The sequence below is a fragment of the Pinus tabuliformis genome, chromosome Q (assembly GCF_031772625.1).
Source record: "Pinus tabuliformis cultivar Carrire ecotype Pingquan chromosome Q, CPIR1, whole genome shotgun sequence".
Taxonomy (NCBI): Eukaryota; Viridiplantae; Streptophyta; class Pinopsida; order Pinales; family Pinaceae; genus Pinus; species Pinus tabuliformis.
Window position 1 is genome coordinate 1,106,694,531 of NC_142296.1, and position 21,388 is coordinate 1,106,715,918.

Genomic DNA, 21,388 nt, shown 5'->3' on the forward strand with positions numbered 1-21,388 from the left:
AGGTCAAGGGTTCAAAATCCCCACCCGACCATTCCACCATTGGTTACGTTATACATTGGATATGTGATATATTTAACTTCAAAGGTTTTACGGTCGTGAGTTTGACACCGACCGTCCAACCTTTTTCTCGAAAAACCTCTGGTATAACATAAATACAAACTCATCATATCCATTACCAAGTCCTGCGGTAGACCAACCAGTGAGCTAGTTCTGGCAAAGTCATTATCACTCTGGGAGGTCAGGGGTTCGATCATCCCTGATCCCAAAAATATTGGAAATGAGGCAAATTGGGCAAAATCCGGGCTGCCAAGTGTCAACACCAGATTCGCCCATATGAAACGATCACAAACTTCCATGTCACCTCCTCTACTAACATCATCAAGGACCCATGGCTCATTCTCGGGTTAACATGTGTCCCTGCTGACATAGGCATTAACTTGGTTGACCATTGACTGTTGACCTGGTTGACTATTGACCTTTGACTTTTGACTTTTTTTGCCCTAGTTTTCCACAAACATTGACTGTCTCTAACTTCTCCATCCAGACTCAGATTTACATGTCATTCACACCGTTGGAATCATATTGACGAGGACTTCGACTTGATCCCATTTTCCTCCGCATTTGAAGACTTTGATCTAGAGGCAAAACTGAATCCATTTTCGATCAGTTATTGAACTTGTAAATGTTCTATAAAGCCGATTATGAAAGATAACCAAGGGTTTGGAATGTTTGAAAAAGATATACCTTGTGTATGCTTTTTGAGATTAATATAATTTGTTAGAAGCGATGTTACATATGTAGCTTTCACATGTTCATGTGTGAATGGCTTCCTATTTGTTTTTCTATTGTGATTATTTTCTCCTTAGCTAAGACATTGATCATTAAATATTCAATGTTTGAATAAATATTTATGAATTGGAATACATATTGAATGCTCAAGTTCATGTTATTCTAAATACTTACTTTTTCTTCAACTTAGATATCATTTGCAGATATCATACTACTCTATTTTTTATATTTATTTTCCATGGTCTCCTACCATGCCTTGATAATTATTTTTCTAAGAAACCGTAACCTATCTTCCCTTTGTTAGAGTTGTTCATATAAATTGTGACTAGCATATATCTTTTTATGTCAAAGACTCCATGCCCAATGGTGTCTTTTCTTGCATTTTCAAACCAAATTCATTTGTTACCGCTTAAATTTGGCTAATAAGCCTATTAGTGACCTACTACTACACTCACCTTGAGTTCTAGAGTTAAGGAGAAATCCCTCTCGAGATTGAAGGGCCAACATTCAATCCCAAAGCAGTTTGAATGGTTTACTAAGTGAGCTTCCTTCCACAATCAATGAAAAAACTTGTGATAACATAGGATATGTCATTTAAGTATTTGACATAATTTATGGAAAATAAGGGGAGTTTTATTTTCTTATGATTATTTTGGTTTAGTTATAGACTTTAAAATTAAATTTATCACGAATTTATGTTTATTTTTATTTAATTTAAATTTATTAAATATTGAAAAATAACATTTTAATGTATAATTTTAAATAATATTTTTATTTTTTTAATTATTTCACATTAAATAACTCAATAATAAAATATAAAAAAATACTTTGGAATATATATTAAATTTAATATGATTTTATATTAATTAATTTTTTCAAATGTTTTCATGTATTTACTTATTATTTATTTATTAATTTATTTCAGTGTAATATTATGCGATAATATCTCTTGTTATTATCAAACATGATATTCTTCTTAATTTTAGATAAAAAAAAAATAATTAAAAAATTTTGATTAAAAAAACAATTATCACACTATAAAAAAAAATATGAAAATAAATTAAAATAAATCTATTTCAAAATATAAAAATATATTTACATATTTTTCAAATATTCTATTTTTATAAAACTAATATTTTTAAGTCATAGGGCGTTCCTCTAGGAAAAATTTCCCTTGATAAGTGTGAATATCGGAAGACAAAAGAGGTGTTGAACAAGTGGAAGAGACTTTTCATTTATCAGGTAAGATTAATGCACTTTTTTTTACAATGAACGAGATGGTTTGACATGTTTGCATGATATGGAAATTAAATAGTGCATGTTATAAATTGTAATTACTCTGGTATGTGGAGTTAGTTAAATATAGAAAGTTATTTAATTGAGTGATTGAGTGTTTAAGTGTTGAGTGAGTTAAGTGATAAAAGAGTTTGAGTGTTTGATTGCATGTCAAGATATTTTAAACAAGTAGTTGGTTGAAAAAAGTTAAATACCCTTCACTAAGTTCACTTTTTGTATGATCAATTGGAAAATTGTAACTCCTGAATTTTGTGTGTAAATTTGTCTATTTAACTTCTCTACCTTTACAACAAATTCTACCTTTACAACAAATTGGTATCATAACTGAGGTCAAAGTATCTGCAGCCTCACTTTGCATTGCTGCACTGCGTGAGCGATAAGTCATGTTGCTGAGCGATAAATCACGTTGGAGAGTCGCCGAGAGCGCAAATCCGCCACCACCATTGAGCTATAAGAAAGGTCCAACCACCATCGACATAGAATCGCGTCCAGAGAAAACTAGCCGCGTTACCGGTCACCAACTGAAAACTTGCGTGAAGAGTCAAAGGTTTAATGGGCAGTTGAGAAGTCAATCAAAAGTTCCGACGACAAGTTTCATGGTTAAGATGCACAAGTTTAAAGCCGATCATGAGCAAATATAAAAAGAACTTGTGTTTATAAGGTGATTAAAAGTCAATTTTTTTTTATGGAATCAATCGACGAAGTGTTTTGAGAGTCATTTTTCGATATATTAAAAAAGGTAAGGTTTTAAAGGCTTTTTATTTTGGTAAAAGGTTTTTGAAAAGGGGAATATCTTTTTAAGTGGGCAGAAGTCTTATGAAAGTGTAACCAGGCACATTAAAGGGTTAAAGTTTGGAAAATTGGAAACAATTATTTATATATATATATATATATATAAGAAAAAACAAAAGCGTATTGTATGAAAAGGGTTTTATTTGTATGAGAAGTTTAAGGTTTTGAAAGGTTGATTGGTTTACAAAATTATTTGGTGTGTTGTCAAGCATGACAATTATTTTTTTGGTGAAGATTGTGCTTTATGGGGGGCATATTAAAAATCATATTTTTTGGGGGGTCGATATGGAAGATAGTCTCATGCAATCAGGAAATAAAGTATAAAATAGAGGAATGAACGCAGTCATGGGTTGTGAAGCACGATTAAAGCATATGAAGAAAAGAAATAAAAAGGAAGAAGCAAAGATCACTGCCATGGTTAGAGAGGTTTAGGCCGTAGCTGATGAACTGAGAAGTCTAGTATAAGACAAAGAAGAAATCGAGGGTGATTGGTGTAGCTTTGATTTGCTACCACCTCCTATGTTTACAGGTGAATATTTTGATCATTGGGTTATCAAGATGCTAACTTTTCTTAGAGCTAAAGAGTTAATTGAGTATGAATCTAATAACCCATATGATGTAGTATGTGATGTTTTAGCATTGAATTTTATAAAATATGCATTGGATGAGAAGTGTTTGTGCAAGGTAGCAAAAGCTACAACTTCCAAGGAAGCATGGAAGATCTTGGAAGCAGAGTTTGGCACAAAGGAGAGTGACATGCAACAACAGGTTATGTCACAAGCAAAGAAGTCAGCCGCGGATGTGAAAGTAGATGAGCAAAACTCTTAGAGGAAAATGGAGCTTGGAGAACCCCACTCAAAAGTGGATGATGGTTATCAAGACCATAAAATTGAAACCGATTTTGCAAGAATGCATAAGGATGAAAAAGATGCAAGAAAGATTGCAGAGAGAGAAGTTGAAGCCTCAGCGTGTGAAACAAAGCAAGAGCAAATACATGCTTAAGGAATCCATTGTAACATGGATGATACAGATGATGGTGAATCCCACTGTGACGAGGCACGTGTGGATGATGACTGCAAAGTGATATGTGAATTGGTGAATCCAACCACAGCTGATGGATTTGGTGAAGTTCAAATTGTCAATGAAATTGACAATGAGCACATGCATGCTCAGATATCCCACAATAGTGTGGATGAACATTATATTGATGATATGTGTGGTTTCTTTTTGAAACAGGGATTGATTGTGGCAATATGGAAAGAAAAATGTTTGATGAAGCATTGAAGGGTGAAGCTAGCACTGTAGCAGCAAAATATGAAGCAGTTGGAACTACTCATGACGTAGTATGTCATTTAGCAGTAGTTGATGATCAAGAACATGATAACGTGATTGAAGAGTTTTTGATGAGAATATCCACTAACAACATAATAGTGGAAGACAACCTCCATGCAATTGAAAAGAAGGAAGATGTGGAGAAGAAATCTCTCACTGAAGAGAGTCATATTAAAGATATTTTTAACATTGTTTTTTAATATGCAGGTGTTCATAATAGCATGGGCGAAAAAGTTGAAAACAAGGTTGTGAATAAATTTGATGTAGACTACAAGAAAAAACAACAGTACCAGATGATGAAAGTGAAAATAATGATATGGATGTTTCTGAAGAAAAATATGAACGCATTGAAACCATTTTTCAGCAATGGAGTGAAGAAGAGATAAGATTTTTCTATCAAGAAATATGGCAGAAAGAAATTCAGGGATATGAAGCGGAAGAAGAAGAGAAAAGAAGACAATTTGAAAATGCAATGTTTTGGTAGTAGTCCATGGTTGAACGAATATTTGAATAGGAAGGCGTAGAAGACATGATCCAATTGTTTTTCAGAACAAGTTCAAAACAAGTCAAAGAAAAATTGTAGCAACAACAAGTGAATAAAGCCTACAACGAAAGAGTTCAACAGAGAATGAAGCAATTTCGAGGATATACAATCTGGAAGGAGAGAAAAAGAAAAAGCAAAATTGTAAAATTCTTTTGTCATTTTAAGCCTAGCTGAGACATAGACCAGCAAGCATGTTTATGTGATAGTTGAGTCATGTAGAGTTATGTTGAGTCATACGGTTGTAATTAAGGGGGAGTGTTAGAAATTGTAATTACTCCCACATGTGGAGTTAGCTAAACATAGAGAGTCAGTTAACTAAGTGATTGAGTGATTGAGTGTTTAAGTGTTGAATCAAGTCGAGTTAAGTGATAGACGAGTTTAAGTGTGTGATTGCATCTCAAGATATTTTAGGCAAGTCGCTAGTTGGAAAAGGTTAAATATCCTTCACCAGGTTCATTGTAATAATCATGTTTTGTGTGATCAATTGAAGAGTCGCAACTCGTGAGTTTTATGTGACAATTTGTGTGTTTAACTTCTCTGCCTTTCCAACAAATTGGTATCATAGATGAGGTCAAAGGATCTGCAGCCTCACCTTGTATTACTGCACTATGTGAGTGATAATTCATGTTGGTGAGCGATAAATCACATTGGAGAGTCGCTGAGAGCGCAAGTCTGCCACCAACATCAAGCTATAAGAAAGGTCTAGCCACCATCAACATAGAATCGCGTATAGAGAAAACCAGCCATTTTACTGGTCATTAACTGAAAACTTGTGTGAAGAGTCAAAGGTTTAATCGGCAGTTGAGAAGTCAACCAAAGTTCCGATGACAAGTTTCATGGTTAAGATGCACAAGGTTAAAGCTGACCATGGGCAAATATTAAAAAAAAAAGCGCTTGTGTTTATAAGGTGATTAAAAGTCAATTTTTTATGAAATCAATCGACGAAGTGTTTTCAAGAGTCATTTTTCGATATATTAAAAAAGGGTAAGGTTTTAAAGGCTTTTTGTTTTGGTAAAAGGTTTTTGAAAAGGGGAATATCATTTTAAGTGGGAAACAGTCTTATGAAAGTGTAACAAGGCACATTAAAGGGTTAAAGCTTGGAGAATTGGAAACCTTATATATATATATATATATATATATATATATATATATATATATATATATACAAAAGCGTATTGTATGAAAATGGTTTATTTGTATGAGAAGTTTAAGGTTTTGAAGGTTGATTGGTTTACAATATTATTTGGTGTTTTCTCAAGCATGACATTGGTTTTTTTGGTGAGGATTGTGCCTTATGGGGGCGCATATTGAAAATCATACTTTTTTTCGAGGGCGAGATGGAAGATAGTCTGATGCAATCAAGAAATAAAGTATAAAGCAGAGGAATGACTATAGCCATGGGTTGCAAAGCACAATTAAAGCATATGAAGAAAATAAATAAAACGGAAGAGGTAAAGATCATTGCCATGGTTTGAGAGGTTTTGGCCGCAGCCAATGAACTAAGTCTAGTAGAAGACAAAGAAGAAATCGAGGGTGGTTGGTGTATCTTTGATTTAGCACCACCTCCTATGTTTAGAGGTGAATATTTTGATCATTGGGTTATCAAGATGCTAACTTTTCTTAGAGCTAAAGAGTTAATTGAGTATGACTCTAATAACCTATATGATGCAATATGTGATGTTTTAGCATTGAATTTTATAAAATATGCATTGGATGAGAAGTGTTTGTGTAAGGTAGCAAAAGTTACAACTTCCAAGGAAGCATGGAAGAACTTGGAAGAAGATTTTAGCACAACGTAGAGTGACATGCTACAACAGGTTATGTGACAAGCAAAGAAGTCAGCCGTAGATCTGAGAGTAGATGAGCAAGACTCTAAGAGGAAAACAAAGCTTGGAGAACCACTCTCAAAAGTGTATGATGGTTATGAAGACCATAAGATTAGAACCCATTTTGCAAGAATGCATATGGATGAAATAGATGCAACAAAGATTGCAAAGAGAGAAGTTGAAGCCTCTGTGTGTGAAACATAGCAAGAGAAAATACATGCTCAAGGAATCCATTGTAACATGGATGATACAGATGATGGTGAATCCCACTATGACGAGAAATATGTGGATGATGACTGCAAAGTGATATGTGAGTTGGTGAATCCAACCGCAACTGATGGATTTGGTGAAGTTCAAATTGTCAATGAAATTTGAACTTCGTCTTGAATTCCTTGGAATAGATAAGGAAATAGTGATGCATCTCCTCGGCGTCCTCCCAAGTAGTTGAACTGGGACTATAATTGTCCCACTAGACCTTGACTTAGTCCACCAACCATCGTCTAAGCTGCAAAGTTCATTTGTCCAGTATGCAAACTGGTTCGGTCATCACTGTTCCCTCATCTGAAACTTGCAAATGACCAAAGTCAAGAACATGCGAAGGATCTAAAATATAATGACGTAAAATAGAAACATGAAACACAGCATGCCTATGTGCTAAAGATGGAGGTAAGGCAAGCCTATATTCCACCAACCCATTTTCTTTCGAAGATTTCAAAAGGTCCCACAAACCGTCAGTACAATTTTTCTCCCTTTCCAAATTTTATAGAGCTTTTTTGGGGCCTTACTCTCAGGAACACCCTATCCCCGACTTCATAACTTCGTTCTACCCAATGAGCATTAGCATAGCTCTTTTGTCGATCTTGTGATTCTTTTAGCCTCCTCCTAATCATAGTCATTTGTTCTTCCATCTCTTCCACCTCTTGTGGTCCTATTAATACTCGGTCCTCTGGTCGGTCCCATATAACAACTCAAATGGTGTCATCTTGATGGAACTCTGATAGCTATTATTGTAAGCAAATTCCACAAGTGGTAAAAACTCCTCCCATGTTTTGTTGGTCCATCACATACATCCGAAGCATGTCTTCAAGGATTTGATTAGTCCTCTCTGTCTGCCCATCTATCTCCACGTGATAAGTAGTGCTGAAGTTCAACTGGGTTCCCAAAGATTGTTAGAAACTGGTCCAAAATATTCTTATAAACACTACTCCCCTATCACATATGATCTTCCTAGGAACTCCATGCAATCTCATAATCTCATTAATAAAACCCCTGGCAATTTCTGGTGCCTTATATGTAGTCTTAACTAGTATGAAATGGGCGCCCTTGGTCAACATGTCCACCGCTACAAATATGGAATCATGTCTTCTTGAGGTCATTGGTAGTCCCACACTGAAGTCCAGTGATATCACTTCCCATTTAGATTTTGGTATCTCATGGGGCTGCAATAAACCTACTAGATGCCTATGTTCAGTTTTACTCGCTGACACTCTAAGCATCTTGCTACCAAGTTCACGATGTCCTTCTTCATCCCTTTCCAAAAGAACAGTGGTTTCAGGTCCGCACTCATCTTCTTAACACCAAGGTGTGCCATGTATACTGCGTGATGTGCTTCATTTAAGATTAATTGGCATATATCTTCATTCGGTGGTACATATATCCTTCCCTGAAATCGTAGTAGCCCATCATTATCAAGGGAGTATTCTTCATATTTTAGGACCCTCATTTCATCCTCCTTCAAACTTTTGCTAACCTCCCGATACCAGGTGTCTTTAATTTGTAATTCAACAATTTTCTCCTTCAAATTTGTCTTTAAGGGAATCAATGAGAATATCTGTGGCCTCGTACTTAAAGCATCAGCCACCCTATTTACCGTTCCTTTGATGTAAGTGATATCAAAATCATATTCACTAATTAGCTCAAACCATCGTCTTTGCCTTGCATTTAAGTGATCTTGAGTGAATATGTGTTGTAACCCACAATTGTTAGTCCTAAGATCACACTTCCTTCCTAGAAGGTAGTGTCTCCAAATCTTTAGTACATAAATAATTGCTGCCATTTCTAGATGATGGGTTGCGTAGTTTTCTTCGTGGGTTCTGAGTTTCCTTGATGCATAGGCTACTACTCTTCCTTCTTGTATCAACACAGAACCCAACCCTTCCTTGGAGGCATCAGTGCAAACCAAAAATTCTTGTTCCATATCCAGCACCTTCAAAATTGGTGTTGTTGTTAATAACACCTTTAACCTTTGGAATGCCTCTTCACATTTTTCTGTCCAAATGAATTTCTTGTTCTTTCTTTGGAGCTCGGTAATGGGGTTTGCTATTTTTTAAAACCCTTTGACAAATCTACGATAGTACCCTGCCATGCCCATGAAACTTCGTATTTCATGAACATTGGTTGGTGTTCGTCATTCCATGATGGCCTCGATTTTTACCGAGTCTACTGAAATACCGTCCCCAGAGATAATGTGACCAAGATAATGAATATAGGTTTTCTAAAAGGAACACTTTGACAACTTCCCATATAATTGGTTTTCTCTAAGACATTGTAGAACTATCCTCAAGTGTTCATCATGCCCTTCTAGGGTCTTTGAGTAGATCAAAATGTCATTGATAAAGACTTGTACAAACTTGTTTAAGTAATCTTGAAATATTCCATTCATCAAACTCATGAAAGCACCCGGGACATTTGTCAGTCCAGAGGGTAAAACTACAAATTCATAATGCCCAAATCTTGTTTTAAAGGCTATCTTCAAAATATCTTCTTCTTTGATTCTCAACTGACGATATCCTAACCTCATATCTATCTTTGAAAACACAGTCGCCCCCTCATTTGATCAAATAATTCATCTACCCTTGGAAAAGGGTACTGAATTTTTATCGTCACTTTATTCAACTGGCAGTAATCAATGCACAATTGCCAAGACCCATCCTTTTTCTTAACAAAAATCACAGGGGCTTCCCATGGAGATATGCAAGGTCATATGAACCCCATGTCTAATAATTCCTTTAATTGGATTTTCAATTCCTTTAGCTCTAGAGATGACATACGATAGGTTGCCTTTGCAATAGGCTCAATGCCTAGTTTAAGGTCGATGGTGAAATCAATTTCCTTTTTTGGGGGTAGCCCAGGTAGTTCTTCGGGAGTACATCCTTAAATTCAACAAGGAATGGATGTTTATCAAGGTCTTCAAAGTCACCCTTATCGTTTAGAGGTACCACCGAGAACATTTGACATCCCCTTCGCCTAAATTTCATTAGTTGCAGGGAGGAGATGAACCTCAGGGACACCCCTTGGTTCTTTCCCCTTAATGATTTTCTTTTGCCATCATCGTCAGTGAAATGTAGAATCTTGTCTTTGCAGTCTAGGAGTGCCTCATGTCACTCCAACCAATCCATTCCTATAACTATGTCATAAACTCATAGAATTGTAGAGTACAATGATACCTTGGTCTTACATACACCCAGGTCAACCTCACAATCCTTTACCATATTTCCTACATTTCTTTTCATACCACATGCCATTTCTACATGTCTGAATTAATACTATGGAGTTGCTTTATGTTTAATCATTGATAATGCATTTAGAGAAATAAATGAATCAATAGCACCTGGATCTATTAAAATGAAAAATCTCATACCATGAATATTACCCGAGGTTTCGAACACAGTGGACTGGTGTTCGCCCTGGTGATTGTTCACCACTGCATGGATGCGATGAGCCTTCCCCAGATCCCCCACTGTAGTTGCATTCTTAGTTGAGTTGGTATTACCTGTATTTTGAGGGCAATCCTTCTTGTAGTGAGGACCTCCACAAGTCCAACACCCCCTCTTAGGGGCTTGGCTCCTACTACCAAATGAACCAGGAGTTGGACTGGAACTTTACTGGAAAGAACATCAGTGTTGAGGTGGTGTGACTTAGTGTTGTCGCATAAGCCAGTGCGGTTGTGGTTGACGAGTTTGTTGTAGTAACCTGTGCATATTTTGAGCTGGATGCCTATATGATGTTCTTTGATTTCTTCCTGCCCACCTTGGATGATTGAGCGCATGACCCCCTTGCGAATTTATACGTTCCATATTGTTTCCACTTGGTACTCCTGATCCTGTGGGCCTTGTTGACTTACTATGTTCACTACTCATGATCTCCTCCTCTGGAATGATTTCCCATTGAACTACCTTGTGCAAGGTGGGAGGAATTAAGATTCTAATCTTGGTCTGAATGTTAACATTTAATCCATACACAAATTTGTTCACCTTGAGCTTTTCTGTGTTTAAGTGAGGGGAATAACAGAGTAATTCCATGAAACATGCCTCATACTCTGGTAGTCAGCGAATCCCTTGCTTTAATGCATCGAATTCATTTAGTTGTCCCTCAAGGAACTCCTCTGACAGGTAATGTTCTCTAAAATTTTCTTCAAATAGTTCCCAAGTTACTTCTGATATATCCATCCCCAATTGGGTTAATAATGCCTTCCACCAAAGTAGTGTGTTTCCCTTTAGCTGGAATATACCCATCTTGGCCTTCATGTTTGAGGTGTAATCTACTAGAGTAAGACACATAACCATGTTTTCTAACCATGCCTCTGTAGACTGACCATCTGTGGACCCCAAAAACTTTGGAAATTTTACCTTTTCCAAATCTCGACGTACATCATTACTTGTAGTGTTTTGCGGTGCTTCGTTTTCTATGACAGATTCTCCATGCTGCCCATTCCAAATGGTTTATTAGTGCCTTAGACATGTGTTGGAATGATCTCATTAAGTTCAGCACTTCTCCAGTTGGTATTTGTTCTTGTGTTGAAATGTTTTCCCCATCATTAGGTGGGGTGGTAGGAGTTGGTTGTTGTGGTGGTGCCATGTTGTCTCCTTTAGGAAATTCCATTGAAGTTCTAAGGGTGCCACACCACTTGCGGTTCAAGAATTTAATGACTACGAGGGGAAAGTATAGGTGCAATGACATAGACTACTATCATCTCTTATGTTGCTCGCTATAGTGAGACTAATGGTCTCAGGGATGAAGGAATCCACCTTGATGTGCAACCCCAGTAAAATCCTCCTGAGCGACCCAACTTTGGGACCTACCATCTCGACATCATGATCTTCAAGGCGAAGGTGTTTCAACCTTTCCAGTCCAAGTCACGGTAGGAGTGCTAGTGGGTGAGATCAGGGACACTGTCCCAACCCTCCCATGTAGTTTCATCCACTTGTACAACCCCATCACCCATATGTGGGTCATTCGGTCAAGAAACTAATATGTGCTTGCAACCATTAACATATCATCAGAATATAGATAAACATATATAACAGGTTTCAAGATCGACTTAATTTCAAAGATAAAATAATACAAATTTTCATTAAACCAGGTGTCATCAACTCGTCATATGCGAGTTCCTCTGATGGTTTCCTGCCATACTCAATACTCATCAGTAACAAGGTTTCTCAGTGTTGGTCGTTGTCATAATAGCATCATTAACAACACCTAGGCATTCACATCATTGTTCATTGTAAGCCCAAACTAATGAAAGTAGGTAACATAGGGGACACATACATCATGGCTATTATCATCAAAACATCAATGGAAACATACATCCATTAAGCTATCAACATAGTAACATCAAGAAATATACCTATCCATCAAATTTATCATCATCATGCCTTTAATAGAGAGCATACATATCCTTTACTGCCATGATCATAATAATTTCAATAGAGACCAAACTTAACCATTTAATGTTACAATCATCATAATACCGATAGATAAGATACATAACCATACATGCTATCATAATATCAATGGAAAGCATACATAAACATCACGACCATGAATATCTCAATCACTAATAATAACGTCATGTGCCCGGATCCTCAACCTGAGGTCCTCAAAGAATAATGTGTGGGCCTTAGGGCTAAATAAATGTTAGTGTCATATCACTGTCAGTCAAGTAGAGTGGGCACTATAGTATAGTTGTTGAGGTATGAAAGTATGGTGAGTTTATGGTCTTTACTGTCGTGCAGACAGCGACAAAAGGAAGTGAAAAGACTTGCAGCAACCTAGAGCAAGGAGTGCTCAATTGTTTCCAGAGAAGAGAACCAGAAGGATGCCAAAAGACTGAGTGAGGAGAGCTTGGTGAGGTATCGAGTAGCAGAGGAAGACTGTTACTGCAGAGGTTGGTTGCAGCTCACAGAATATCATGAAAGCAGTTTCACTGAGAAGTGGGTAGAATTGTTAAGGATAAGGAGAAGCATGTGACCAGGAGGTCATAAATTTTTGTGCCTCGAGAGTCCGATGTAGGAGCATCCAAGCCCTTATAATTCAAGGAGGAATCCAAAGCAAAGCAAGGAGAAGGATGTGGACCATTAGAGCAAAACATGGACATTTTTGTTAAAAACAGAGTAAATGATGGAGTGGATAAAGTCTCTCGAAGACTTATTTAATGTAATTTAATCTGCCATATGTGTGCATAATGGGAGATTAGGGATTTGTTGAGTGATTGTGGGAGGAATCATGCATCTTAAATGATCCACGACTGTTGTAATCTCTTATATAAAGAGAGTCTGTGTAAGGAGGTGATAGATAGAGTGATAGATAGAAAGTGTAAAACCGAGAGTATTCAAATGTAGTGGAGGGAGAAACTGTTCCAAGGATATAATGCCTTAGACCTGTAATCATATAGTGTATAATATAAATTGTGTTTCAATTTTAATATTGTACACCTGTGTGTATGTTTCATATATAGAGTTAATCCTGTGTTCCTTGACTGCTGATCAACCATCGACCACTGAAAGGATCGATGGTGATCCAATACTAAACAAAGTATGGCAGAGGACCTACGTTTAATGCAGAGTCCATCAGTAGAAGCGAATGAAGGGATGAAGAATGAATGCACAGGAATCATATCGCATCAGCGGAAACCTTTTGGTGAGATCGGAACCAGCCCTTTTAAAATTCCAGTTTACACTAAGAAGCAGCGAAAAACATAGAACGGATTCGAAATCCAGACTTGAGATCCTATAAAGGGTGGCTTATATCTATATCGAATCTGTAAGTCTGATCAGAACGACCTTTGAATCAGTGTAATCGCGATCACACGATTAAGTGTGCGCCGTAAGATCGACATTCGAATTGATAATCGTGAACTTAATCGCTAATCGCAGAGGTCAAGCACAGAGACAGTGGATATGCGATATGCCGATAGCGATAAAGCGAGAGTATTCAAATGTAGTCGAGGGAAAAATGATCCTCTATTCTTTGTCCAACACGTATCACTATGTTATAATGTCTTTTTGTCTTGGCTTATGCTGACTCTTAATTTCCATCAGCGGGTTTTTGATATTGTATCCCATAACTATGAACATAGCAGTGACAGGATAAGGATATTCTTTGTTTTCATTGGCAATTGTTTTCTAGGATATATGTACTTTATCATTATATAATAGAAATCCTTTTCTTAAATGTGGAAAAAAAGTACAATCAAGTTATATAACTATGAATGCAATTGCTGAATTTGGATTCATATCATGAATTACTACAATGTTGTTTCTATTGTTTATCAGAGTTTTGTTGGTTTTCTAGGGCTTTCTTACCATCTGCCTGGGAAATAAAATTATGAATAGGGATACTAGAGAAGAAAGTGGCGGGATATTCTTACAGTGTGCTCTCGCAGAGCCTGGAAATGGGACTGGAACACGAAAAGCCAAGGAAGGATGTCTAGGCTTCCCCCAAAGTATGGAAACATCAAAAGGGAGATATTTGCTTACATTTCCACAAAAATTCTCATGTCGCTAAAAAATGCAGGAACAATTTTGGCCAAAAGTATTCTTTCTTCCTGAAACTCCTGTTGTTGCCCTGAAAAGATATTTCCTAGGACTTAATACTCGGGTGGTGAGACTCTGAATTACAATGAAAATTCCAAATATTTTCTAAATATATCCAACTTATCAACTGTTTTTTAATGTTCTTGTTATCTGTTGTGCTGCTGTTAAGTTCTTCAAATAGGGATTGTCATGGAAAAAACTCAGGTTCAACAGGTTCAAAGAGATTTTGTGTGAGTGAAATTGTTTGAATTCCCATTCTAAATATGCAAAACTTATCAATTTTTTTTAACGTTCTTGTTATCTGTTGCGCTGATGTTAAGTTCTCCATATAGGGCATTCCCATGGAAACAAATCAGGTTCAACAGGTTCAAAGCGATTTTCTGTGAGTGAAGTTGTTTGACTTCCCAACAATGTTTTCCGTTTCTTGTCCAAGGGCTATAATACTATGAATTTTTTTAAGTAAGCTAATCTGGTAGCAAATAGTCTACATTTTGAGAGAATGTTTTACAATTCAAATAATTTTTTAGAGTTTAGAATGAATCATTCCATCATGATTCATGTCTTATGTTGGAACTAAGTAGAATTTTCCGCATTTTGAGCTGACCCACATCCTCAGAAAATGGATCAAAGTTTAACTTTCTTGAGTCATAGAATTCTAGCAGAGGACTAAAGATTGCTACCTAGTACTTTTTTAAATATCATGTAATGTTTTTCCTCCAAAAATGTGTGGGAGTGGAGGAAAAGTTTCATTGTTTTCAACGTGACTGTGTTACAGTCATGCTTGATTTCTTTTCAAAGAAAATAAAAAAGGGTTACTGTTTGTGATCAAGAAATTCCTATAGAAGTGGACCGATTATTTCTATATTTTGATCACGATTCTGACTTTATTAAAGAAAAATATGGTTTTGGCTCCCACACTGTTTGACTTACAATAAAAATCCTTAAATTCATCTGCATTTCAACTCTAAATCCCCCTAATAGCATTCATGATTTGTCTCCTGAAACACCAAAATTTGAGGTCAATGACATTCTTATAAATCTGGTTTTCTCTCTAACGTTTTTGACATACCAAAAACTCCTTAATTTCGTAGGCATTTCCACTCTAAATCCCCCTAATGATATTCATGATTTGTCTTACGAAACACCACAATTTGAGGAATTTTTTATAGGGCACTATCGAGAATATGTTCCTCTAAAATATACATTAGTCAGTATTAAATATATAGTTTGAATATTTTACCAATGTTTTTGGCAAACATTCATATCCCATTTCCCATCCTGAATTCTTCACAAGAAAACATAATTCATCTTCATATTAATTTCCTAGGAATTCTACGAGTATAAAATTTCACTTCAATATTTGTCTCTAATAACTTGCACCGGAAAGAAAATTTCAGAAAACCCAACAAACAATCAGCTGCCTAGGGGTAGCTCATTTAGCAAGTCCGTGATATGTAAAGTTATGTGAATAATATTTGGCAAGTCCAAGTGATATGTAAAGTTATGTGAATAATGAAGATTCATAATCAATTTCGTCTAACTGACAAGTCATATCCTTGCCAATATTAGTGAGCATATTTGATATGTTTTAACCAACGAGAAGAAAAATTTGCTCCAGTAGTTTTAACAAATTCTGGAAAGAAGGACAATGCCCAAAGTAAATGATATATAGTACAACCATAGTTAAAACAATGTGTTTTCTCAAAAAGAAATTGTTGTGACATTATCTGTGTCAATAAAAGTTGTTACACCCACAATCCTAATAAGGTCTTTAGATATAGATTATTTTTGAAGTAAGTTTTAGAGAATAATAAAATTTAAGAAAATAATTGGTTTTTACATTATTTCAAAATAGTAAATGTGAATCTCAGACAAAAGCATATAAATAGAAAATAGAAAGAGTAAATTTGAATCTTAGACCAAAACATATAAATAGAAAGTAGAAAAAACATTATATGTATAATACTCCTATTTCTAAGAAGGAGAAACAGTAAACATGACACTGGATTCAACTGCATTTTAGAGATCTCTCAATACTCTGATCTAATGGATTCGTAAAGAGGTAAATACAGAAAATGAACATGTATTATCCTTTACCTATTCTTACAAACTTTGATCTATCTATTCGGCTTTGTCTCAAGCATTTAACAATCCCTTAAGAAACAACAAATGTACATCAGCACAAGAATTAGTGTGAAGGAATGTTTTTTATATGTTATGTTTATTACACTGTGATTGTAATTACAACTAGCACAACCACCTAACACACAATTGTTAAATGATTCTCCTAACACAAAATTGTTAAATGTTGAATCACTTCCATCTGGGGAATGGATGGTGAAGCCTTTGGGCATCGACCAACTCCATTCTGCTTTTCGGTAAGGATTTGGTCAACTACCTGGCCAAGCTTGATCATGTCCTTGTGCATTGGGACAACCATACAAAGGTTGAAATAGTTAGCATTTCCTTTTGCCTCTAGCTGGAATAGTTGGCACTTCATCTTGAGAACACATCCATGGAAGGAGCTATAGGGTAATAGTTAACAATTAGATGAATTAATTGTTGAATGGTGAGGATTCGAAAGAAAGACAATGATTGGATGTATCCCCACAGTTTAATCATGTGCCCTCCATGTGATTCTGAAATAAGAACACCTATCAATGTAACAAGTCTTTGACTCCTTCCCATCCCATCTTTCTCCATTTCTATGCAAGGAATTTTTCTTAAATTTACTGTCATAAAGAAGCTAAATAAGGACACATTGTCTAGAGCATAATTTCCCATGCATAACTTGAAACTTCAATTTCTTTATAGTTTCAGAAACTATATCCTAGCCCTCATAAATTCAAGATTGTGTTTATACTTTGTATCAATTTTTTCCTCAAATTTCTTCATTAAGTGCCTAGATTTTAAATAGATTTTGTTGTCTGAATTTGCCTAAATTTGACTAATTTTGTATTTTTTTTATTTTCATGTGCAAGAAGAAAAAGAACCACAAATCCACCACTCCTACCAGAATCCACATGATCAAAATATTTGATGAACCATATGATACAAAATAAGGTGAAGTGAGGAACCAATAGTCTTTTTAGAAGCGAAAATTATTGAAAATGTACAAGAGAAAACTAACCTATAATTTCTTTGCTAGCCATGTTGCCTATCACCAAACATGAACGGGTTAGAGTTGAATGTAGAATAAAAAGAACCAATGTTTCCTTTATTGATATTGGAAGTACTCATAGCTTCATTGATGGGAAGATGGTATCTATAACATCTGAAAAAATATTTTCTTGGACAGGTTCCATTTTTAGTTGCCAACAAGCTTACCATGGTGTGCAAAGGAAGGATTAAGGATCTAAAGTTACTTCGGACAACCATGAGGTGACTTCTAAATTTTGTGGTTGCGTTGGTAAGTGTTTATATGTCTTTATGTGCGCAATGGTTGAAGACTTCGAGAATTTATGTCACAAACATGTTTAAGATGGAATGGAGTGGCCCAACAATGGATCACCACATGAGTAATGCATCTAGGTCTCAACCAATTATATTTTACGTAAAATGAGTAAATGCTTGACTAAGGATAATTTGGTTATATTTTATCAAAGGCTTGCATGGGAAGCCTGGTATGTTGAAATAGAGACAAAAGGAGTTGTAAAAACTGAGTGATTCTTTTCTAGATGTATTTCAAGATGTACCCCTTGGGCTACCACTTGAAAGAGATCAAGAACTCATTGTTACTTCTATCTTCTATGCTCCTTTTTCCTATGCTATCGTCTTATGGCATTTCCTTTGCAACATGTAGTGCAATTGCTAGTTGGTAGACATATCCCATAAACCTAATTAGAGAAGTTAATAGGTATTATAATAGATCAATTTGACTTACAAACTTTTATAAAAAATATCAAAACACTTACATTTACATCTTAAATTGTTAAAATTAAAAAAATCATGAAAACTTTTCAACCCTAAAACAAAACAATAAAATAAAGCATGAAAATTTCAATTTGTATTAACTGATGGCAAGCTTGCTGCTAAACCTATATTCTACCCTCGTTCCCAAGGTCTCGTTTGCTATTTTTATCAAGCTTGATGCTTAACCTCTATTCTACCCTCGTTCCCAAGGTCTCCTTTGTTATTTCGTCATTAGAGAAACAAAGATATGGTTAACACTTATTTTGTATTAACTTATAGCAAGCCTGCTGCTAAACCCATATTCCGCGCTAGCTGCCAATGTCTCTGTTATTTTATCATTAGAGCAAAAAAGTTGTGCTTAACACTTATTTTGTATTAACTGATAGCAAGCTTGCTGCTAACTTCGTATTTCACCCTCGTTGCCAATGTCTCCTCTGTTATTTTATCATTAAAGCAATAAAGTTGTGCTTATAACTAATTTTATCATTACACAAACAACATTTTGCTCACATATGCTACTGGGTAATTTGGATTTTAAAATTTAATTTAGGAATAGAAATTATAAATATTCTATACCTAGGTAATTATATGGTTTATGGTATAAAGTATGTTTTAAAATTGTTTTTAGTATAGAGTTAGTTTTTTGGCGGCATAAGGAAATAGGTTAATTGTTGCCTAAATTTCAAAAGCAGGAGTGAAAGTCTTTCTCATTATTAACCCTTAGCCTGTCATTCTAAGTGGTTTGGGTTTTCTTAAATAAGCATTGACTCAATCAGAAATGACTATCCTCACGACTAGTTTGACAATTAAATTATAATAAATTTCACCATATTTAAAAAGAATATTAAATTGTTTAATTTGCAATGACCATGTCTAAATTTATGACTAAGTTCTATGATATAATAGCATTTGTCTCTAGGTTCTATGATATATAGATATAGCCGTTTAAAGACCACTACATTTATGTAATTACAAGTTTATATTTCCAACTGTTGACAATTATGGATAACTTTTATTGTTATGTTGGTCAGATGCTACTGTAATGTACTATTGGGTTTCCTTTAAGACTTTGCTCTATATTTATTAAGGTACATGATCTGGAAGAATCTTATAATTAGTTTTTATTTTTTTTATTTTTTTAATAGTTATTATGAATGAGAAATTGATTTCACTTATGTTTAAAATATGCCCAAAATCTATAATCCAATCACTTACTCTTTTACGCAAATTTATGACTACGAATTAAAATAAATGCACGGATAATAAAACTGATGGATCGTCAATGAAAAGCAGCTGATACGAAGCGTTGTTCATTTCATGATCCACTGCTTCAAATTGTACCAGCTCTCACATAACATATATCATTTATTCAATTCAATATCCAATTCTTGAATTCAGTTTCCAAACGGGTTTTCTTCAAAATGCAGTCTTCCACCACCAACCCTAATGGCAATGGAGAACCCCGCCCAGATGAAGGTGAATCAACAAACGTGCATGTTAGCGAAGCACACGTGTCTTTGCCTTTGAATGACAGTGGGTTGAATCGCCAGGCTGGGGGCGTTTTACCTCCCATGGATTTTGGAGAAAATCCAATAAGAAAACACTGGTGTTAGACTTGGACGGAACTCTGCTTCATGCCGATTTTAAACCAGCGCCAGGCGGCTATGATTTTACCCTATCTCTCGAGGGCTACGACGAACCCTTGTATGTGTCGAAAAGGCCTGGCGTGGACAAATTGCTCCAGGAATTAGGCAGCACAGGGTTGTATGAGATTGTCATCTTCACGGCAGGATTGGAATGCTATGCAAATGCTGTGGTCGACAAGATCTTGGATTTATTACCGCCCTCGCAACACGCCACCACAAACACAAGTATAATTCCCCGCACCCACCGCCTTGACAGACGCCACTGCAGCGAAGTTGAAGGAATCCCCGATGCTGTGAAGGACCTGTCTATTCTGGGACGGGATCTGAAAAACGTCATAATAGTTGACGACCGCCGAAGCTCGTATTATCTCCAACCACAAAATGCCATCGAGATCGATTCCTGGACTGGCGACAACCCTGACGACGATTCGCTCTTTCGACTCCTCTCTTTCCTACTCGAAATCCAAGATCCAGAATGTCCTTACGCCGCCTCAGATGACGTGAGAGAAGTGATGAAATTAATGAAGCAAGCATAGCTGACTCAACAACATAATCAAAAAGGATTAACAAGAACGTAACAATTTTATATATTGGATTTTGGCCATTCAAATGCGTATACATTTTCCATTCTTTGATTTTTTATTTTTTTTGTTGAAGTGGAAATTAAAAAATAAAATTTCTTATTAAATGTCATTAAAATTTTAATAAATTTTCATATAAATACATAGATATAAATGAAGGATATTTATAAGTTGATATTTTATTTTAGTATGCAACTTTATTTTTTAATATTTTTTTAACTTATTTATCGTAATTTTCAATTCTACATTAAGATATTTTTCATCCTTTTTTGTTTATACTTGATTGTCATTGTCGCTTTGTTCACCTAACCATGTTGTCAATACTGGATAGGTCAATGTGTATAAAAGAAGACATAAAAAAATTGTATATGCAAATTGCATATATAGTGCAAGATATCTTTTAAATTTATAAACGTGAGTTGATATATTAAAGTCTTTAACATTGTTGTTCAGTGTTGAGGGCCATCACTTTCCTTCACTCTAGGTAGCAATTTTTATTTCTATGTATTTTTCGAAGATAATGGTATCCTCTATCCTTTTGTGTTGGTATTTGACTTATAGCTTTATGGATAATACCATCATATTTTGTATGCACATCTTCTTTGGCACGCACATCCTCTAGATGGAGCTCTGACTTCTTCAACTGACTTCTTAAGTGTCTTCTCTGGACCTTATTGAATGTTTTCTTCTTTCTCCTTTTGAATATGTAATGTGACCTCATTTATAGAATTGTGATGTCCTTCAATTATAAAATGTAAATTTGAATTTACCACATCCATGTCTAGCAACTTTTCAATCTTCTTACAAATTTCCTCTTGAATTATTTTGGTAATATCTTCGTATGTGATCCTTTTCT

The 21,388-nt window shown here is 35.5% G+C and overlaps 1 protein-coding gene across 1 annotated transcript; it reads left to right on the forward strand.

Moving 5' to 3' along the window:
* The first annotated feature begins 13,394 nt into the window (after positions 1 to 13,394).
* On the forward strand, positions 13,395 to 20,487 carry LOC149223375 (uncharacterized). Its single transcript, XM_089387891.1, has 3 exons — positions 13,395 to 13,529; positions 13,734 to 13,787; positions 19,840 to 20,487. Exons 1-3 carry the CDS (start codon positions 13,395 to 13,397, stop codon positions 20,485 to 20,487), a joined length of 837 nt encoding a protein of 278 aa, XP_089244017.1.
* Positions 20,488 to 21,388: the final 901 nt, after the last annotated feature.